This window comes from Oncorhynchus nerka, linkage group LG8 (genome assembly GCF_034236695.1).
Source record: "Oncorhynchus nerka isolate Pitt River linkage group LG8, Oner_Uvic_2.0, whole genome shotgun sequence".
NCBI classification, from domain to species: Eukaryota; Metazoa; Chordata; class Actinopteri; order Salmoniformes; family Salmonidae; genus Oncorhynchus; species Oncorhynchus nerka.
In genome coordinates, this window is record NC_088403.1 from 3,797,269 (window position 1) to 3,820,781 (window position 23,513).

The window sequence follows — 23,513 nt, forward strand, 5'->3', positions numbered from 1 at the left end:
GTCTCCAGGCTGAAGTCTGTGTAACCGTGTGTCTCCAGGTTGAAGTCTATGTGTAACCGTGTGTCTCCAGGCTGAAGTCTATGTGTAACCGTATGTCTCCAGGCTGAAGTCTATGTGTAACCGTATGTCTCCAGGCTGAAGTCTATGTGTGTGAATGTGTGTCTCCAGGTTGAAGTCTATGTGTAACCGTATGTCTCCAGGTTGAAGTCTATGTGTAACCGTATGTCTCCAGGTTGAAGTCTATGTGTAACCGTATGTCTCCAGGCTGAAGTCTGTGTAACCGTATGTCTCCAGGCTGAAGTCTATGTGTAACCGTATGTCTCCAGGCTGAAGTCTATGTGTAACCGTGTGTCTCCAGGCTGAAGTCTATGTGTAACCGTGTGTCTCCAGGTTGAAGTCTATGTGTAACCGTATGTCTCCAGGCTGAAGTCTATGTGTGTGAATGTGTGTCTCCAGGTTGAAGTCTATGTGTAACCGTATGTCTCCAGGCTGAAGTCTATGTGTAACCGTGTGTCTCCAGGCTGAAGTCTATGTGTAACCGTGTGTCTCCAGGCTGAAGTCTATGTGTAACCGTGTGTCTCCAGGCTGAAGTATGTGTAACCGTGTCTCCAGGCTGAAGTCTGTGTAACCGTGTGTCTCCAGGCTGAAGTCTGTGTAACCGTGTGTCTCCAGGTTGAAGTCTATGTGTAACCGTATGTCTCCAGGCTGAAGTCTGTGTGTAACCGTGTGTCTCCAGGCTGAAGTCTATGTGTAACCGTATGTCTCCAGGCTGAAGTCTATGTGTAACCGTGTGTCTCCAGGCTGAAGTCTGTGTAACCGTGTGTCTCCAGGCTGAAGTCTGTGTAACCGTGTGTCTCCAGGTTGAAGTCTATGTGTAACCGTGTGTCTCCAGGCTGAAGTCTATGTGTAACCGTATGTCTCCAGGCTGAAGTCTATGTGTAACCGTATGTCTCCAGGCTGAAGTCTATGTGTGTGAATGTGTGTCTCCAGGTTGAAGTCTATGTGTAACCGTATGTCTCCAGGTTGAAGTCTATGTGTAACCGTATGTCTCCAGGTTGAAGTCTATGTGTAACCGTATGTCTCCAGGCTGAAGTCTGTGTAACCGTATGTCTCCAGGCTGAAGTCTATGTGTAACCGTATGTCTCCAGGCTGAAGTCTATGTGTAACCGTATGTCTCCAGGTTGAAGTCTATGTGTAACCGTATGTCTCCAGGCTGAAGTCTATGTGTAACCGTATGTCTCCAGGCTGAAGTCTGTGTAACCGTGTGTCTCCAGGCTGAAGTCTATGTGTAACCGTGTGTCTCCAGGCTGAAGTCTGTGTAACCGTGTGTCTCCAGGCTGAAGTCTGTGTAACCGTGTGTCTCCAGGTTGAAGTCTATGTGTAACCGTGTGTCTCCAGGCTGAAGTCTATGTGTAACCGTATGTCTCCAGGCTGAAGTCTATGTGTAACCGTATGTCTCAGGCTGAAGTCTATGTGTGTGAATGTGTGTCTCCAGGTTGAAGTCTATGTGTAACCGTATGTCTCCAGGTTGAAGTCTATGTGTAACCGTATGTCTCCAGGTTGAAGTCTATGTGTAACCGTATGTCTCCAGGCTGAAGTCTGTGTAACCGTATGTCTCCAGGCTGAAGTCTATGTGTAACCGTATGTCTCCAGGCTGAAGTCTATGTGTAACCGTGTGTCTCCAGGCTGAAGTCTATGTGTAACCGTGTGTCTCCAGGTTGAAGTCTATGTGTAACCGTATGTCTCCAGGCTGAAGTCTATGTGTGTGAATGTGTGTCTCCAGGTTGAAGTCTATGTGTAACCGTATGTCTCCAGGCTGAAGTCTATGTGTAACCGTGTGTCTCCAGGCTGAAGTCTATGTGTAACCGTGTGTCTCCAGGCTGAAGTCTATGTGTAACCGTGTGTCTCCAGGCTGAAGTATGTGTAACCGTGTCTCCAGGCTGAAGTCTGTGTAACCGTGTGTCTCCAGGCTGAAGTCTGTGTAACCGTGTGTCTCCAGGTTGAAGTCTATGTGTAACCGTATGTCTCCAGGCTGAAGTCTGTGTGTAACCGTGTGTCTCCAGGCTGAAGTCTATGTGTAACCGTGTGTCTCCAGGCTGAAGTCTATGTGTAACCGTGTGTCTCCAGGCTGAAGTCTATGTGTAGGGACCGGTCCTCCTCGGCTGTGATCTACAGACCTCTGGGAACACTGAAACGCACCAGACCAGAGCAGCACACCCACGGTGAGACTCTCTCTCCTGACCACAGCCAGCTATCCCTTCCAACCAGCCTTTCTACATTATTTCACTGCTTTGTGATTGCCTCTGTTGTTTATACCAGGTGTGGACTGTGCCGATTGGCTGTTTGAGGGGGCGGACCTGGCCCCTGTCAGGAAGAGGGTGATGATGCAGGAGGCCACACCCACAACGCTCCCTAACCCCCCCGACGAACCTCTACCCCTAACACACATACCTCTCACCACAGGAGACTACATGGACTGTACCGAATCTAATGATGATGATGAGGAGGAGAGAGACCTGGAGGAAGAAGAGAGAGGTGGGGAGAGAGACGAGGGGTCTGTGTCTAATTCTGGCACCCCTCCTCCTCGCTGGGAGGAGTTTTTCACCACGGAGATACTGACGGACAGCCAGACCAGCCAACCACACTCCTGCTCGCACACAAGCCCCTCTCACTCCACACTCACAGGCTCCCAGACCCCAGAGCTGTTTGTTGATGACTACGCCAAACTCCCCTCGCCGTCAATTCCTCTCTCGGCTGGGCGAGGCCTGAGTCAGGCTGAAAGCATGCTCATCCAATCAGAAGACCGGTGTCAGGGAGATGCATTGACCAATCTGGATGCTGGGGGGGAGGAGAGTGGCAGCCACACTCACCAATCAGAGCCAACGGAGTCTCAGGTGTCATCAGACTTTGACATCCCGTCTACGCCGGAGTCACACACACCTGGACCAGACGACCTCAGCGATCTGTACAGGAGACTGGCCGCTGGAGAGGAAGTGGTCACCAGGACAGGAAGTCAGGCCCTCTGACCCCGTCTACGCCGGAGTCACACACACCTGGACCAGACGACCTCAGCGATCTGTACAGGAGACTGGCCGCTGGAGAGGAAGTGGTCACCAGGACAGGAAGTCAGGCCCTCTGACCCCGTCTACCTCTTTGTATATAGACCGAGGGAAGAGGAAGCGAGACATTCCACCCACTAGTTTCTTCTGATTCTTATACAGTCAATGAGCTGAACAGACCAAACCCAGCTGCTAATGCATTGGTGCCTATGGGAGAGCAATCACCTTAAGCAGAACGGAACTTTGTGGCCATGATATACAGTAGCTTAGTAATGTCCGAACCTTAACTCTGATCATTCCATCCAGGTGACCACTTTAAAATGGTGGAAGCCCTCAATGTCCAGGTTATGTGTAAGAGGAGTCCATCTCTGTTATAGAGATAATGGATGATTGTGGGTTCTTGACAATGTCTTCCTCACCCAGAAAATAGTCGACTTGAAGTTGGACAAAAACAGACAATTGATTAATGCATATATACGATTTCATGTGTGGGTCCATAGCATTATCTACACAGACCATAACCCATGCCCTACTTTGTTATAGACACCATAGTCATGCCCTATATACGCCTGCTGCACACCTGGCCTATCAGGGCCAAGAGAAACCACAGCTACTCCTCGACCACCCTGGGAAATGTTCAGTAGGGAAGTAACAGTCTTTCAACTGGAGTCTGCTCCTGCCAGGCTAACGCAGTTCTGTAGAGAATAAAGTCTGTTGTAGCTGTTCTGAACTGTAGAGAATAAAGTCTGTTGTAGCCGTTCTGAACTGTAGAGAATAAAGTCTGTTGTAGCTGAACTGTAGAGAATAAAGTCTGTTGTAGCTGTTCTGAACTGTAGAGAATAAAGTCTGTTGTAGCCGTTCTGAACTGTAGAGAATAAAGTCTGTTGTAGCCGTTCTGAACTGTAGAGAATAAAGTCTGTTGTAGCTGAACTGTAGAGAATAAAGTCTGTTGTAGCTGAACTGTAGAGAATAAAGTCTGTTGTAGCCGTTCTGAACTGTAGAGAATAAAGTCTGTTGTAGCTGAACTGTAGAGAATAAAGTCTGTTGTAGCCGTTCTGAACTGTAGAGAATAAAGTCTGTTGTAGCTGTTCTGAACTGTAGAGAATAAAGTCTGTTGTAGCTGAACTGTAGAGAATAAAGTCTGTTGTAGCTGTTCTGAACTGTAGAGAATAAAGTCTGTTGTAGCCGTTCTGAACTGTAGAGAATAAAGTCTGTTGTAGCTGTTCTGAACTGTAGAGAATAAAGTCTGTTGTAGCTGAACTGTAGAGAATAAAGTCTGTTGTAGCCGTTCTGAACTGTAGAGAATAAAGTCTGTTGTAGCCGTTCTGAACTGTAGAGAATAAAGTCTGTTGTAGCTGAACTGTAGAGAATAAAGTCTGTTGTAGCTGTTCTGAACTGTAGAGAATAAAGTCTGTTGTAGCTGAACTGTAGAGAATAAAGTCTGTTGTAGCTGTTCTGAACTGTAGAGAATAAAGTCTGTTGTAGCTGTTCTGAACTGTAGAGAATAAAGTCTGTTGTAGCTGAACTGTAGAGAATAAAGTCTGTTGTAGCTGTTCTGAACTGTAGAGAATAAAGTCTGTTGTAGCTGTTCTGAACTGTAGAGAATAAAGTCTGTTGTAGCTGTTCTGAACTGTAGAGAATAAAGTCTGTTGTAGCTGAACTGTAGAGAATAAAGTCTGTTGTAGCTGAACTGTAGAGAATAAAGTCTGTTGTAGCTGAACTGTAGAGAATAAAGTCTGTTGTAGCCGTTCTGAACTGTAGAGAATAAAGTCTGTTGTAGCTGAACTGTAGAGAATAAAGTCTGTTGTAGCTGTTCTGAACTGTAGAGAATAAAGTCTGTTGTAGCCGTTCTGAACTGTAGAGAATAAAGTCTGTTGTAGCCGTTCTGAACTGTAGAGAATAAAGTCTGTTGTAGTTGTTCTGAACTGTAGAGAATAAAGTCTGTTGTAGCCGTTCTGAACTGTAGAGAATAAAGTCTGTTGTAGCTGAACTGTAGAGAATAAAGTCTGTTGTAGCCGTTCTGAACTGTAGAGAATAAAGTCTGTTGTAGCTGAACTGTAGAGAATAAAGTCTGTTGTAGCTGTTCTGAACTGTAGAGAATAAAGTCTGTTGTAGCTGAACTGTAGAGAATAAAGTATGTTGTAGCCGTTCTGAACTGTAGAGAATAAAGTCTGTTGTAGCTGAACTGTAGAGAATAAAGTCTGTTGTAGCTGTTCTGAACTGTAGAGAATAAAGGAACCAAGTTTAAACCAAAATGTCTTTATTTAAACCTTAAAAGGAACTTCAACAACAAGTGTAGTGACATTAACTTGGAGCTCGTGGTGAAATCAGGAGGCTGCTGATATACTGATGGCTTCAGTCTTCCCACTGTTCTGCTCCACACAGCTGACATGGAGAGACCCGTCCCTGAAACACACACACCACACAGCTGACATGGAGAGACCCGTCCCTGAAACACACACACCACACACAGCTCACATGGAGAGACCCGTCCCTGAAACACACACACCACACAGCTCACATGGAGAGACCCGTCCCTGAAACACACACACCACACAGCTGACATGGAGAGACCCGTCCCTGAAACACACCACACAGCTCACATGGAGAGACCCGTCCCTGAAACACACACACCACACAGCTCACACGGAGAGACCCGTCCCTGAAACACACACACCACACAGCTGACATGGAGAGACCCGTCCCTGAAACACACACACCACACAGCTCACATGGAGAGACCCGTCCCTGAAACACACACACCACACACAGCTCACATGGAGAGACCCGTCCCTGAAACACACACACCACACAGCTGACATGGAGAGACCCGTCCCTGAAACACACCACACAGCTCACATGGAGAGACCCGTCCCTGAAACACACACACCACACAGCTGACATGGAGAGACCCGTCCCTGAAACACACCACACAGCTCACATGGAGAGACCCGTCCCTGAAACACACACACCACACAGCTCACATGGAGAGACCCGTCCCTGAAACACACACACCACACAGCTGACATGGAGAGACCCGTCCCTGAAACACACACACCACACAGCTCACATGGAGAGACCCGTCCCTGAAACACACCACACAGCTCACATGGAGAGACCCGTCCCTGAAACACACACACCACACAGCTCACATGGAGAGACCCGTCCCTGAAACACACCACACAGCTCACATGGAGAGACCCGTCCCTGAAACACACACCACACAGCTCACATGGAGAGACCCGTCCCTGAAACACACACACACAGCTCACATGGAGAGACCCGTCCCTGAAACACACACACACCACACACACACACAGCTCACATGGAGAGACCCGTCCCTGAAACACACACACACACACCACACAGCTCACATGGAGAGACCCTTCCCTGAAACACACACACACACACCACACAGCTCACATGGAGAGACCAGTCCCTGAAACACACACACACACACACCACACCACAGCTCACATGGAGAGACCCGTCCCTGAAACACACATACCACACAGCTCACATGGAGAGACCCGTCCCTGAAACACACACACCACACAGCTCACACGGAGAGACCCGTCCCTGAAACACACACACAGCTCACATGGAGAGACCCGTCCCTGAAACACACACACACACCACACAGCTCACATGGAGAGACCAGTCCCTGGAACACACACACACCACACAGCTCACATGGAGAGACCCGTCCCTGAAACACACACCACACAGCTCACATGGAGAGACCCGTCCCTGAAACACACACACACACACCACACAGCTCACATGGAGAGACCCGTCCCTGAAACACACACACACACACCACACAGCTCACATGGAGAGACCCGTCCCTGAAACACACACACACACACACCACACACACACACACAACGGTCCAAATACAAGGTCCATTCCACAGCTGAAACACACACACACACACAACGGTCCAAATACAAGGTCCAGTCCACAGCTGAAACACACACACAACGGTCCAAATACAAGGTCCAGTCCACAGCTGAAACACACACACACACACAACGGTCCAGTCCACAGCTAAAACACACACACACACACAACGGTCCAGTCCACAGCTAAAACACACAACGGTCCAAATACAAGGTCCAGTCCACAGCTGAGAAACACACACAACGGTCCAAATACAAGGTCCAGTCCACAGCTGAAACACACAACGGTCCAAATACAAGGTCTAGTCCACAGCTAAAACACACACACACAACGGTCCAGTCCACAGCTAAAACACACAACGGTCCAAATACAAGGTCCAGTCCACAGCTGAGAAACACACACACACACACAACGGTCCAAATACAAGGTCCAGTCCACAGCTGAAACACACAACCGTCCAAATACAAGGTCCAGTCCACAGCTAAAACACACAACGGTCCAAATACAAGGTCCAGTCCACAGCTGAGAAACACACACACACACACAACGGTCCAAATACAAGGTCCAGTCCACAGCTGAGAAACACACACACACACACAACGGTCCAAATACAAGGTCCAGTCCACAGCTGAAACACACACACACACACAACGGTCCAAATACAAGGTCCAGTCCACAGCTGAAACACACAACGGTCCAAATACAAGGTCCAGTCCACAGCTGAAACACACAACGGTCCAAATACAAGGTCCAGTCCACAGCTGAAACACACACACAACGGTCCAAATACAAGGTCCAGTCCACAGCTGAAACACACACACACACACACAACGGTCCAGTCCACAGCTAAAACACACAACGGTCCAAATACAAGGTCCAGTCCACAGCTGAGAAACACACACACACACAACGGTCCAAATACAAGGTCCAGTCCACAGCTGAGAAACACACACACACACAACGGTCCAAATACAAGGTCCAGTCCACAGCTGAAACACACACACACACACACACACAACGGTCCAAATACAAGGTCCAGTCCACAGCTGAAACACACACACACACACACACACACAAACAACGGTCCAGTCCACAGCTAAAACACACACACACACACACACAACGGTCCAGTCCACAGCTAAAACACACAACGGTCCAAATACAAGGTCCAGTCCACAGCTGAGAAACACACACACACACACACAACGGTCCAAATACAAGGTCCAGTCCACAGCTGAGAAACACACACACACACACAACGGTCCAAATACAAGGTCCAGTCCACAGCTGAAACACACAACGGTCCAAATACAAGGTCCAGTCCACAGCTAAAACACACACACACACAACGGTCCAGTCCACAGCTAAAACACACACACACACACACACACAACGGTCCAGTCCACAGCTAAAACACACACACACACAACGGTCCAGTCCACAGCTAAAACACACACACACACACACACACACAACGGTCCAGTCCACAGCTAAAACACACACACACAACGGTCCAGTCCACAGCTGAAACACACAACGGTCCAAATACAAGGTCCAGTCCACAGCTGAGAAACACACACACACACAACGGTCCAGTCCACAGCTAAAACACACAACGGTCCAAATACAAGGTCCAGTCCACAGCTGAAACACACACACACACACACACACACACACACAACGGTCCAGTCCACAGCTAAAACACACAACGGTCCAAATACAAGGTCCAGTCCACAGCTGAAACACACAACGGTCCAAATACAAGGTCCAGTCCACAGCTAAAACACACACACACACAACGGTCCAAATACAAGGTCCAGTCCACAGCTAAAACACACAACGGTCCAAATACAAGGTCCAGTCCACAGCTAAAACACACACACACACACACACACACACACACACAACGGTCCAGTCCACAGCTAAAACACACACACACAACGGTCCAAATACAAGGTCCAGTCCACAGCTAAAACACACAACGGTCCAAATACAAGGTCCAGTCCACAGCTAAAACACACAACGGTCCAAATACAAGGTCCAGTCCACAGCTAAAACACACACACACACACACACAACGGTCCAGTCCACAGCTAAAACACACAACGGGCCAAATACAAGGTCCAGTCCACAGCTGAAACACACAACGGTCCAAATACAAGGTCCAGTCCACAGCTGAAACACACAACGGTCCAAATACAAGGTCCAGTCCACAGCTGAAACACACAACGGTCCAAATACAAGGTCCAGTCCACAGCTGAAACACACAACGGTCCAAATACAAGGTCCAGTCCACAGCTGAAACACACAACGGTCCAAATACAAGGTCCAGTCCACAGCTGCTGGGTGTTACCTCTTCATGGTCACCACGGCATCAATGTCATGGTTGTCCTCTTTGGTCTCCAGGTCTCTCAGAACAATCTGCAGATAAGAGAGATCTGTTGGTTCTCTGGTGGAGGGTGTGTGTGTGTGTGTGTTTACGTACCTTGGCCAGTCTCTCTGGTGGAGTGTGTGTGTGTGTGTGTGTGTTTACGTACCTTGGCCAGTCTCTCTGGTGGAGGGGTTGTGTGTGTGTGTGTGTGTTTACGTACCTTGGCCAGTCTCTCTGGTGGAGGGGTTGTGTGTGTGTGTGTGTTTACGTACCTTGGCCAGTCTCTCTGGTGGAGGGGTTGTGTGTGTGTGTGTGTGTGTTTACGTACCTTGGCCAGTCTCTCTGGTGGAGGGGTTGTGTGTGTGTGTGTGTGTGTTTACGTACCTTGGCCAGTCTCTCTGGTGGAGGGGTTGTGTGTGTGTTTACGTACCTTGGCCAGTCTCTCTGGCTGCTCTGTGGTTTTCTGGTAAAGCTCCAGACAGAGGGATTCCAGGCGGCCAGGACCAGACAGGATGTGATGTCGCCGAGCAGGAAGGGGCGTGCCCGAGGGGAGGAGCACAGAGAACACCTCAGCCCCTGTTTCATCCACCTCCTGTCAATCACACAGATTAGCCAATCAGAAGCTACTCTATTAGTCACTGATCTGTGTGTGTGTGTGTGTGTGTGTGTGTGTGTGTGTGTGTGTGTACCTTGAGCAGAATGTCTGAGACACAGGCTTCCACGGTAACAGACTCTGGGGAGGAGCCAATCTCCCGCCCGACTAGAAGGCCCGCTTCCATCGCTGCGCCGACCGCTATGACCTCATCAGGAGGGGCGGAGCTTAGCAGCTCCACGTCAGCGAACAGATCTTTGATCATCTGCTGCAGCCGAGGAATCCTCGCAGAACCCCCGCAGAGAACCACCTGGAACACACAGTGTTAAACCCCCCGCAGAGAACCACCTGGAACACAGTGTGTTAAACCCCCCGCAGAGAACCACCTGGAACACACAGTGTTAAACCCCCCGCAGAGAACCACCTGGAACACAGTGTGTTAAACCCCCCGCAGAGAACCACCTGGAACACAGTGTTAAACCCCCCGCAGAGAACCACCTGGAACACACAGTGTTAAACCCCAGAGAACCACCTGGAACACACAGTGTTAAACCCCGCAGAGAACCACCTGGAACACACAGTGTTAAACCCCCCGCAGAGAACCACCTGGAACACACAGTGTTAAACCCCCGCAGAGAACCACCTGGAACACACAGTGTTAAACCCCCATGAGAACCACCTGGAACACAGTGTGTTAAACCCCCCGCAGAGAACCACCTGGAACACAGTGTTAAACCCCCGCAGAGAACCACCTGGAACACACAGTGTTAAACCCCCAGAGAACCACCTGGAACACAGTGTGTTAAACCCCGCAGAGAACCACCTGGAACACACAGTGTTAAACCCCGCAGAGAACCACCTGGAACACAGTGTGTTAAACCCCCCGCAGAGAACCACCTGGAACACACAGTGTTAAACCCCGCAGAGAACCACCTGGAACACACAGTGTTAAACCCCCGCAGAGAACCACCTGGAACACACAGTGTTAAACCCCCGCAGAGAACCACCTGGAACACACAGTGTTAAACCCCGCAGAGAACCACCTGGAACACACAGTGTTAAACCCCCGCAGAGAACCACCTGGAACACACAGTGTTAAACCCCCGCAGAGAACCACCTGGAACACACAGTGTTAAACCCCCCGCAGAGAACCACCTGGAACACACAGTGTTAAACCCCCGCAGAGAACCACCTGGAACACACAGTGTTAAACCCCGCAGAGAACCACCTGGAACACACAGTGTTAAACCCCCGCAGAGAACCACCTGGAACACACAGTGTTAAACCCCCCGCAGAGAACCACCTGGAACACACAGTGTTAAACCCCGCAGAGAACCACCTGGAACACACAGTGTTAAACCCCCCGCAGAGAACCACCTGGAACACACAGTGTTAAACCCCCGCAGAGAACCACCTGGAACACACAGTGTTAAACCCCCGCAGAGAACCACCTGGAACACACAGTGTTAAACCCCCGCAGAGAACCACCTGGAACACACAGTGTTAAACCCCCCGCAGAGAACCACCTGGAACACACAGTGTTAAACCCCGCAGAGAACCACCTGGAACACACAGTGTTAAACCCCCCAGAGAACCACCTGGAACACACAGTGTTAAACCCCCGCAGAGAACCACCTGGAACACACAGTGTTAAACCCCCCGCAGAGAACCACCTGGAACACACAGTGTTAAACCCCCCGCAGAGAACCACCTGGAACACACAGTGTTAAACCCCGCAGAGAACCACCTGGAACACACAGTGTTAAACCCCCGCAGAGAACCACCTGGAACACACAGTGTTAAACCCCCGCAGAGAACCACCTGGAACACACAGTGTTAAACCCCCGCAGAGAACCACCTGGAACACAGTGTTAAACCCCCCGCAGAGAACCACCTGGAACACACAGTGTTAAACCCCCCGCAGAGAACCACCTGGAACACAGTGTTAAACCCCCCGCAGAGAACCACCTGGAACACAGTTAAAATGGAGAGGGGGGAGTTCTATGCAGGGTGGGCCTGGGAGGGCATATGAGAATATGGTCATCCCTACTGCATCCCTACTCCATGCCCTAGTCTATCTATCTGTAATTATGTCTGAGTGATGGAGAGTGTCCTAGTCTATCCATCTGTAATTATGTCTGAGTGTTGGAGCGTGTCCCTGGCTATCTGTAATGATGTCTGAGTGTTGGAGCGTTCCCCTGGCTATCTATCTGTAATGATGTCTGAGTGATGGAGTGTGTCCCAGTCTATCTATCTGTAATGATGTCTGAGTGTTGGAGCGTTCCCCTGGCTATCTATCTGTAATGATGTCTGAGTGATGGAGTGTGTCCCAGTCTATCTATCTGTAATGATGTCTGAGTGTTGGAGTGTGTCCCTGGCTATCTGTAATGATGTCTGAGTGTTGGAGCGTTCCCCTGGCTATCTGTAAAGATGTCAGTGTTGGAGTGTGTCCCAGTCTATCCATCTGTAATGATGTCTGAGTGTTGGAGTGTGTCCCTGGCTATCTATCTGTAATGATGTCTGAGTGTTGGAGTGTGTCCCTGGCTATCTGTAATGATGTCTGAGTGATGGAGCGTGTCCCTGGCTATCTATCTGTAATGATGTCTGAGTGATTGAGCGTGCCCCTGGCTAGCCATCAATAAAAATAAAAAAACATGCCGTCTCCTTAATATAAGGAATTTGAAATAATTTACACTTGATACTTAAGTATATTTAAAACCAAATACTTTTACTCTGGTATTTTACTTGTCATTTTCTATTAAAAAAGGTATCTTTACTTTTACTCAACTATGACAATTGGGTACTTTTTTCTACCACTGAAATCAGTGGACTTATTTCCTTATATGAACTGTAACTCAGTCAAATTGTTGCATTATGTATATATAGTAATGTTCACTGTCCTGCGTATTAGACAGTGTCTGAAAAGACAGGTAAAGATCATTAAAAAGGGGCGGTGCTTGAATGTGTAAATAAGCCAATAGGCAGAGGGGCAGCCTACATTCTCAAATTCTCTGTATGGTAATAATTAGAAAATAAAAATATTAATATTATTGGTTTCTTGCATCACACAACACAGTGCAAGTCCCAGACCAAGTTAAAAAAGTAATCATGTCAAGCCCTTCATGTTGTTAAAAACCTTAAGTCTCATGCAATGTAGGCCTTCATTGACCACAACATATAGGCTACTGGAGGCCATCATTGAACACGACATATAAGCTACTGGAGGCCATCATTGAACACGACATATAGGCAGGCTACTGGAGGCCATCATTGAACACGACATATAGGCAGGCTACTGGAGGCCATCATTGAACACGACATATAGGCTACTGGAGGCCTTCATTGAACACGACATATAGGCAGGCTACTGGAGGCCATCATTGAACACGACATATAGGCAGGCTACTGGAGGCCATCATTGAACACGACATATAGGCTACTGGAGGCCATCATTGAACACGACATATAGGCTACTGGAGGCCATCATTGAACACGACATATAGGCTACTGGAGGCCTTCATTGAACACGACATATAGGCTACTGGAGGCCTTCATTGAACACGACATATAGGCTACTGGAGGCCTTCATTGAACACGACATATAGGCTACTGGAGGCCTTCATTGAACACGACATATAGTCTACTGGAGGCCATCGTTGAACACGACATATAGGCTACTGGAGGCCTTCATTGAACACGACATATAGGCTACTGGAGGCCTTCATTGAACACGACATATAGGCTACTGGAGGCCTTCATTGACCACGACATATAGGCTACTGGAGGCCATCATTGAACACCACATATAGGCTACTGGAGGCCATCATTGAACACGACATATAGGCTACTGGAGGCCTTCATTGAACACGACATATAGGCTACTGGAGGCCTTCATTGAACACGACATATAGGCTACTGGATGCCATCATTGACCACGACATATAGGCTACTGGAGGCCTTCATTGACCACGACATATAGGCTACTGGAGGCCTTCATTGAACACGACATATAGGCTACTGGAGGCCATCATTGACCACGACATATAGGCTACTGGAGGCCTTCATTGAACACGACATATAGGCTACTGGAGGCCATCATTGACCACGACATATAGGCTACTGGAGGCCTTCATTGAACGACATATAGGCTACTGGAGGCCATCATTGAACACGACATATAGGCTACTGGAGGCTTTCATTGAACACCACATATAGGCTACTGGAGGCCATCATTGAACACGACATATAGGCTACTGGAGGCCTTCATTGAACACGACATATAGGCTACTGGAGGCCTTCATTGAACACGACATATAGGCTACTGGAGGCAGTCATTGAACACGACATATAGGCAGGCTACTGGAGGCCTTCATTGAACACGACATATAGGCAGGCTACTGGAGGCCTTCATTGACCACGAATAAATAGGCCCTCGAGGTGAAAATAATTACAATTTAGCATTAATAGTGGAGTGATAGATGTGGAAGTAGAGATACCCCCTTGCTCTTAGCATTAATAGTAGAGTGATAGATGTGGAAGTAGAGATACCCCCTTGCTCTTAGCATTAATAGTGGAGTGATAGATGTGGAAGTAGAGATACCCCCTTGCTCTTAGCATTAATAGTGGAGTGATAGATGTGGAAGTAGAGATACCCCCTTGCTCTTAGCATTAATAGTGGAGTGATAGATGTGCAAGTAGAGATACCCCCTTGCTCTTAGCATTAATAGTGGAGTGATAGATGTGCAAGTAGAGATACCCCCCTTGCTCTTTTGCACCCCAGTAAGTAATAATATGGGGATGAGGTAGTCGGCTGGGCTATTTACAGATTCACTGTACACAGCCATCGGTAAGCTGCTAAGACAGCTGAAGCTTCAAGTTTGATGGGGAGAGATTCCAGCTTCAGTGATTTTTGCGATTCGATCCAGTCATTGGCAGCAGAGAACTGGAAGGAAAGGCGGCCAAAGGAGGAATTGGCTTTGGGGGTGACCAGTGAAATATACCTGCTGGAGCGAGTGCTGCTATGGTGACCAGTGAGCTGAGATAAAGTATTTGCTAGGTAAAGCCCTGCCTTATTTACTTATCGATGACCTGGAGCCAGTGGACAACAACAAATTCAAGGTATTGGAGTGGCCATCACAAAGCCCTGACCTCACACTTATAAAAAATGTGTGGACTGAACTGACAAAGTGTGTGCAAGCAAGGAGACCTGCAAACCTGACTCTGTTACACCAGCTCTGTCTGGAGGAATGGGCCAAAATTCACCCAACTTATTGTGGGAGGCTGCCAGAAACGTTTGACTCAAATTAAACAATTTAAAGGCAATGCTACCAACTACTAATTGAGTGAATGTAAACTTCTGACCCACTGGGAATGTGATGGAAAAAAATAACTCTACAATTATTTTGACATTTCACATTCTTAAAATAAAGTGATCTTAACTCGCCTAAGATAGGGAATTTTTACTTGGTCAAGACTTGTGAAAAACTGAGTTTAAATGTATTTGGCTAATGTGTATGTAAACTTCTGACTTCAACTGTATGTAAATGTCATGAGTAATGTAAGATATGTAGACATTATTAAGGTGCCATTATTTAGAGTGGCAATGTTTAATGTGGCCAGTGATCCATTTATTAAAGTGGCCAGTGATTGGGCATCAATGTAGGCAGCAGCCTCTCTGAGTTAGTGGTGGCTGTTTAGCAGTCTGATGGCCTTGAGATTAGAAGCTGTTTTTCAGTCTCTCGGTCCCAGCTTTGATGCACCTGTACTGACCTCGCCTTCTGGATGATAGCGAGGTGAACAGGCAGTGGCTCGGGTGGTTAATGTCCTTGATGATCTTTATGGCCTTTCTGTAACATCGGGTGGTGTAGGTGTCCTGGAGGGCATGTAGTTTGCCCCCGGTGATGAGTTGTGCAGACCTCACAACCCTCTGGAGAGCCTTGCAGTTGAGGGTGGTGCAGTTGCTGTACCAGGCTGTGATACAACCCGACATGATGCTCTCAATTGTGCATCTGTAAAAGTTTGTCAGGGTTTTGGGTGACAAGCCACATTTCTTAAGCCTCCTGAGGCCTTCACCAGACGGTCTGTGTGGGTGGACCATTTCAGTTTGTTTATTTTATTAATTACACCTTTATTTAAATAGGCCATAGTGGCAAAGTAATTACAATTTAGCAATTAAAACACTGGAGTGATAGATGTGCAGAAGATGAATGTGCAAGTAGAGATACTGGGATGCAAGATAAATAAATAAATAAATAAATACAGTATGGGGATGAGGTAGTTGGATGGGCTATTTACAGATGGGCTATGTACAGGTGCAGTGATCTGTGAGCTGCTCTGACAGCTGGTGCTGAAAGTTCGTGAGGGAGAAAGGAGTCTCCTGCTTTGCTTTATCTTGGCCAGGTCGCACTTGTAAATGAGTACTTGTACTCTGGAGAGCCTTGCGGTTGAGGGTGGTGCATAGACAGGGATCTAACTCCCCTAGCTCCACAATGAGAGCCAGCCTGCCAGCTTAGTGGAGTCTGCCACTAGCACAGTCAGTGTAGTCAGCTCAGCAATCCCCATTGAGACAGTGTCTGTGCCTCGACCTAGGTTGGGCAAAACTAAACATGGCGGTGTTCGCCTCAGCAATCTCACTGGAATAAACACCTAATTTCCTGCCATTATTGAAAGAGATCGTGATACCTCACATCTCAAAATGGGGCTATTTAATGTTAGATCCCTCACTTTCAAGGCAGTTATAGTCAATGAACTAATCACTGATCATAATCTTGATGTGATTGGCCTGCCTGAAACATGGCTTAAGCCTGATGAATTTACTGTGTTAAATGAGGCCTCACCTCCTGGCTACACTAGTGACCATATCCCCCGTGCATCCCACAAAGGCGGAGGTGTTGCTAACATTTACGATAGCAAATTTCAATTTACAAAAAAAATATGTTTTCGTCTTTTGAGCTTCTAGTCATGAAATCTATGCAGCCTACTCAATCACTTTTTATAGCTACTGTTTACAGGCCTCCTGGGCCATATACAGCATTCCTCACTGAGTTCCCTGAATTCCTATCGGACCTTGTAGTCATAGCAGATAATATTCTAATCTTTGCTGACTTTAATATTCACATGGAAAAGTCCACAGACCCACTCCTAAAGGCTTTCGGAACCATCATCGACTCAGTGGGTTTTGTCCAACATGTCTCTGGACCCACTCACTGTCACAGTCATACGCTGGACCTAGTTTTGTCCAGTGGAATAAATGTTGTGGATCTTACTGTTTTTCCTCATAATCCTGGACTATCCGACCACAATTTTATTACGTTTGCAATCGCAACAAATAATCTGCTCAGACCCCAACCAAGGAGCATCAAAAGTCGTGCTATAAATTCTCAGACAACACAGACTCCCTCTGCCTACCCAAGGACGTCAGAGGACAAAAATCAGTTAACCACCTAACTGAGGAACTCAATTTAACCTTGCGCAATACCCTAGATGCAGTTGCACCCCTAAAAACATTTGTCATAAGAAACTAGCTCCCTGGTATACAGAAAATACCCGAGCTCTGAAGCAAGCTTCCAGAAAATTGGAACGGAAATGGCGCCACACCAAACTGGAAGTCTTCCGACTAGCTTGGAAAGACGGTACCGTGCCGTATCGAAGAGCCCTCACTGCTGCTACACCAAACTGGAATTCTTCTGACTAGCTTGGAAAGACAGTACCGTGCAGTATCGAAGAGCCCTCACTGCTGCTACACCAAACTGGAAGTCTTCTGACTAGCTAGGAAAGACAGTACCGTGCAGTATCGAAGAGCCCTCACTGCTGCTACACCAAACTGGAAGTCTTCCGACTAGCTTGGAAAGACAGTACCGTGCAGTATCGAAGAGCCCTCACTGCTGCTACACCAAACTGGCAGTCTTCTGACTAGCTTGGAAAGACAGTACCGTGCAGTACCGAAGAGCCCTCACTGCTGCTACACCAAACTGGAAGTCTTCCGACTAGCTTGGAAAGACAGTACCGTGCAGTATCGAAGAGCCCTCACTGCTGCTACACCAAACTGGAAGTCTTCTGACTAGCTTGGAAAGACAGTACCGTGCAGTATCGAAGAGCCCTCACTGCTGCTACACCAAACTGAAAGTCTTCTGACTAGCTTGGAAAGACAGTACCGTGCAGTATCGAAGAGCCCTCACTGCTGCTACACCAAACTGGAAGTCTTCTGACTAGCTTGGAAAGACAGTACCGTGCTGCTGCTCGATCATCCTATTTTTCTAACTTAATTGAGGAGAATAAGAACATGCACCAAGTCGCTCTGGATAAGAGCGTCTGCTAAATGACTTAAATGTAATGTAAATGTAAGAACATTCCGAAATGTATTTTTGATATTGTCGCAAAGCTAACTAAAAAGCAGCATTCCCCAAGTGAGGATGGCTTTCACTTCAGCAGTGATAAATTCATCAACTTCTTTAAGGAAAAGATCATGATCATTAGAGAGCAAATTATGGACACCTCTTTAAATCTGCGTATTCCTCCAAAGCTCAGTTGTTGTTTTGATGAAAATAATCATGGCCTCTAAACAGTCAAGCTGCATACTGGACCCTATTCCAACTAAACTACTGAAAGAGCTGCTTCCTGTGCATGGCCCTCCTATGTTGAACATCAAGCTACATACTGGACCCTAATTCCAACTACTGAAAGAGCTGCTTCCTGTGCTTGGCCCTCCTATGTTGAACATCAAGCTGCATACTGGACCCTATTCCAACTAAACTACTGACAGAGCTGCTTCCTGTGCTTGGCCCTCCTATGTTGAACATCAAGCTGCATACTGGACCCTATTCCAACTAAACTACTGAAAGAGCTGCTTCCTGTGCTTGGCCCTCCTATAATAAACGGCTCTCTATCCACCGGATGTGTACCAAACTCACTAAAAGTGGCAGTAATAAAGCCTCTCTTGAAAAAGCCAAACCATGACCCAGAAAACATAAAAAACTAATCAGCCTATATCAAATCTCCCATTCCTCTTAAAAATGTTAGGAAAAGCTGTTGCGCAACTCATGGCCTTCCTGAAGACAAACAATGTATACGATGGGGTTTTAGACCCCATCATGGCACTGTTTTAGGACCACTATTGTTTTCACTATATATTTTACCTCTTGGTGATGTAATTTGAAAACACACTGTTAACGTTCACTGCTATGCGGATGACACACAGCTGTACATTTCGATGAAACATGGTGAAGCCCCAAAATTGCCCTCTTGGAAGCCTGTGTTTCAGACATAAGGAAGTGATGCTTGTTCTAGGTCCCAAGAACCAAAGAGATCTCTCTGTTGGATCTGACAATTAATCTTGATGGTTGTACAGTCGTCTCAAATAAAACTGTGAAGGACCTCAGCGTTACAAACTCACTAAAAGTGGCAGTAATAAAGCCTCTTGAAAAAGCCAAACCTCAAGTCAGACAGACTCTGCATTTGTCCTTGTGCTCCTAGACCTTAGTGCTGCTTTTGATACCATCGATCACCGCATTCTTGGAGAGATTGGAAACCCAAATTGGTTTACACGGACAAGTTCTGGCCTGGTTTAAATCTTATCTGTCGGACATATATCCGTTTGTCTGTGGGTGGTTTGTCCTCTGACAAATCAACCGTAAATTTCGGTGTTCCTCAAGGCTTTGTTTTAGGACCACTATTGTTTTCATTATATATTTTACCTCTTGGTGATGTCATTCGGAAACCTAATGTTAACTTTCACTGCTATGCGGATGACATATAACTGTACATTTCGATGAAACATGGTGAAGCCCCAAAATTGCCCTCCCTGGAAGCCTGTGTTTCAGACATAAGGAAGTGGATGGCTGCAAATGTTCTACTTTTAAACTCGGACAAAACAGAGATGCTTGTTCTCGGTCCCAAGAACCAAAGAGATCTTCTGTTGGATCTGACAATTAATCTTGATGGTTGTTCAGTCGTCTCAAATAAAACTGAAGGACCTCAGCGTTACTCTGGACCCTGATCTCTCTTTTGACGAACAACATATCAAGACTGTTTCAAGGACAGCTTTTTTCCATCTACGTAACATTGCAAAAATCAGAAACTTTCTGTCCAAAATTGATGCAGAAAAATGTATCCATGCTTTTGTCACTTCTAGGTTAGACTACTGCAATGCTCTACTTTCCGGATACCCGGATAAAGCACTAAATAAACTTCAGTTAGTGCTGAATACGGCTGCTAGAATCCTGACTAGAACCAAACAATGTGATCATATTACTCCAGTGCTAGCCTCCCTACACTGGCTTCCTGTCAAGGCAAGGGCTGATTTCAAGGTTTTACTGCTAACCTACAAAGCATTACATGGGCTTGCTCCTACCTATCTCTCTGATTTGGTCCTGCCGTACATACCTACACGTACGCTACGGTCACAAGACGCAGGTCTCCTAATTGTCTCTAGAATTGCTAAGCAAACAGTTGGAGGCAGGGCTTTCTCCTTTTGAGCTCCATTTTTATGGAATGGTCTGCCTTCTCTCTTTCCTTCTCTCTCTCTCTCAGGTGACCTGAGCCATAGGATCATGCCTCAGGACTACCTGGCATGGTGACTCCTTGCTGTCCCCAGTCCACCTGGCCGTGCTGCCTCTCCAGTTGCAACTGTTCTGCCTGCGGCTATGGAACCCTGACCAGTTCACCGGACGTGCAACCTGTCCCAGACCTGCTGTTTTCAACTCTCTAGAGACAGCAGGAGCGGTAGAGATACTATCAATGCTCAGCTATGAAATGACAAATGACATTTACTCCTGAGGTGCTGACCTGTTGCACCCTCTACAACTACTGTGATTATTATTATTTGATCATGCTGAACATCTTGGCCATGTTCTGTTATAATCTCTACCCGGCACAGCCAGAAGAGGACTGGCCACCCCTCATAGCCTGGTTCCTTTCTAGGTTTCTTCCTCGGTTCCGGCCTTTCCAGGGAGTTTTTCCTAGCCACCGTGCTTCTACACCTGCATTGCTTGCTGTTCGGGGTTTTAGGCTGGGTTTCTGTACAGCACTTTGTGACATCAGCTGATGTAAGAAGGGCTTTATAAATACATTTAATTGATTGATTTCTGGGTTCCTGTGAGGACCCTGGCAACGCTGTTCTGCACAAGCTGCAGCCTGTGGATGCTTTTTGAGGGGAGCAGTAATCTAGTCGGAAGGTGACCTCTCAGGTTTTAGAGAGAACAGGAGTCAGGCGATGTTCTCAGGTGAAATAATGATGTTGTTTTGTCGGAGAAAGCCAAACTAGCTAGGGATCAAGTCAAACAAGTTGACACGTCACCCCCCCCCCCCCCCAAAAAATACATACTTTTTACTATTTATAAAAAAATATGTAACTATATGTCCAGTATTTACAGAGCGCTGTGACATGGCAACTACCCATGTTAGGTTGGTCAGGGTTACCTTGTTGATGTCACTAGTAGAGAGCCCAGTCGTCTCCAGCAGGCTTCTGATTGGTTGGACACTCTTGTTGAACAGGGGAGAACACAGCAGCTCAAAACGGGCCCTGAGAAAAAAAAAAAACACACAGCGTGACTTTCCTGTGGCGTTGTATGAAGAGGGGGATTGTGAGGGATTGCGCAGCGGTCTAAGGCCCTGCATCGCAGAGGTGTCATTACAGACCCGGGTTCCATTCAGGGCTGTCTCACAACCGGCCGTGATCGGAAGTCCCATAAGGCGGCACATAATTGGCCCAGAGTTATTCGGGTTAGGCAGTCATTGTAAATAAGAATTTGTTCTTAAACCGACTTGGCTAGTTAAATAAATAAATAAAAAATAAACATTGTGGTGGGTAAGAGAGCAGGGGTTTGTGGGTAGTGTAGTCACCTGGAGACGTTGCAGTCGAAGTCCATGCCGTCGTGTAGCGAGTCAACGAAGCAATTAGCAGAACCCAGCGTGGAGAGAGAATGTTTGGCCATGTCTGCTCCGTTCATCAGCTTCAACATGGCCCGTGGGTTACTACTAACATCCTGTTTAAACGACCTACAGACAGACAGACAGACAGCTTCAACATGGCCCGTGGGTTACTACTAACATCTTGTTTAAACGACCTACAGACAGACAGACAGACAGACAGCTTCAACATGGCCCGCGGGTTACTACTAACATCTTGTTTAAACGACCTACAGGCAGACAGACAGACAGCTTCAACATGGCCCGTGGGTTACTACTAACATCCTGTTTAAACGACCTACAGACAGACAGCTTCAACATGGCCCGTGGGTTACTACTAACATCTTGTTTAAACGACCGACAGACAGACAGACAGACAGACAGACAGACAGACAGACAGACAGACAGACAGACACGTTCTCCCATGTCACCCGTTGGCTTCCAGTTGAAGCTACAAGACTGTGGTGGAGGGGGGGAGCCGACAGGCCGGGTGGAGGGGGAGCCGACAGGCCGGGTGGAGGGGGAGCCGACAGGCCGGGTGGAGGGGGAGCCGACAGGCCGGGTGGAGGGGGAGCCAGGCCGGGTGGAGGGGGAGCCGACAGGCCGGGTGGAGGGGGAGCCGACAGGCCGGGTGGAGGGGGAGCCGACAGGCCGGGTGGAGGGGAGCCGACAGGCCGGGTGGAGGGGAGCCGACAGGCCGGGTGGAGGGGCAACAGGCCGGGTGGAGGGGAGCCGACAGGCCGGGTGGAGGGGGAGCCACAGGCCGGGTGGAGGGGGAGGCGACAGGCCGGGTGGAGGGGGAGCCGACAGGCCGGGTGGAGGGGCAACAGGCCGGGTGGAGGGGGAGCCGACAGGCCGGGTGGAGGGGCAACAGGCCGGGTGGAGGGGGGAGAAGATCTTAGCCGACAGGCCGGGTGGAGGGGCAACAGGCCGGGTGGAGGGGGAGCCGACAGGCCGGGTGGAGGGGCAACAGGCCGGGTGGAGGGGAGCCGACAGGCCGGGTGGAGGGGAGCCGACAGGCCGGGTGGAGGGGGAGCCGACAGGCTGGGAGGCTACATACTGAACTTCACTTGAAAAATGAAGGAGACGCCAATAGAGGCTTCCTTAATTAACTTGATATTTTTGCAGAGAAGATCTTAGTCAGCTGGGAATTTGACATCTAACTAACAGTTGTGTAGTTTTTATCAATGAAAACAAGTCATCTGTCGTTGAATGACAACAAAGACCTTAATGAAGAATCCCTACTGTTGACCAATCACCGACTGGGAGGACCGTAGACATCGGCCTTTGGCTCACCTCTAGAAAACCCTCACCCTAAGTCCAAAACGCTCACCAAATGTGGTCATAATATAATAACCCAATGGGGCAGCTGGGAGGCACGGGGACGTCATCCCTACGGACGTCATCCCTACCTTCTATGGAAGTGTTTCAGCTGGGAGGCACGCGGACGTCATCCCTACATTCTATGGAAGTGTTTCAGCTGGGAGGCACGGGGACCTCATCCCTACATTCTATGGAAGTGTTTCAGCTGGGAGGCACGCGGACGTCATCCCTACATTCTATGGAAGTGTTTCAGCTGGGAGGCACGGGGACCTCATCCCTACATTCTATGGAAGTGTTTCAGCTGGGAGGCACGCGGACGTCATCCCTACATTCTATGGAAGTGTTTCAGCTGGGAGGGACC

At 48.1% G+C, this 23,513-nt stretch overlaps 1 protein-coding gene and 2 long non-coding RNA genes across 3 annotated transcripts in view; all 3 read right to left on the bottom strand.

The window, feature by feature from the left end:
* Positions 1 to 5,302: 5,302 nt before the first annotated feature.
* Positions 5,303 to 23,513, bottom strand: part of hspa14 (heat shock protein 14) — a 31,731-nt gene continuing 13,520 nt past the window's right edge. The window contains 6 exon segments of the mRNA XM_065021234.1: positions 5,303 to 5,465; positions 9,316 to 9,383; positions 9,764 to 9,925; positions 10,023 to 10,235; positions 21,341 to 21,443; positions 21,764 to 21,919. Coding sequence (XP_064877306.1) covers positions 5,387 to 5,465; positions 9,316 to 9,383; positions 9,764 to 9,925; positions 10,023 to 10,235; positions 21,341 to 21,443; positions 21,764 to 21,919 — 781 coding nt within the window. The 3' untranslated portion in view covers positions 5,303 to 5,386.
* On the bottom strand, positions 10,242 to 10,696 carry LOC135572813 (uncharacterized). Its single transcript, XR_010464493.1, has 3 exons — positions 10,605 to 10,696; positions 10,494 to 10,531; positions 10,242 to 10,423 (listed from the first exon to the last, which is right to left on the bottom strand). It is a non-coding gene; the product is annotated as an uncharacterized LOC135572813 (long non-coding RNA).
* LOC135572812 (uncharacterized) lies at positions 11,026 to 11,495 on the bottom strand. Its single transcript, XR_010464492.1, has 3 exons — positions 11,414 to 11,495; positions 11,191 to 11,302; positions 11,026 to 11,080 (listed from the first exon to the last, which is right to left on the bottom strand). It is a non-coding gene; the product is annotated as an uncharacterized LOC135572812 (long non-coding RNA).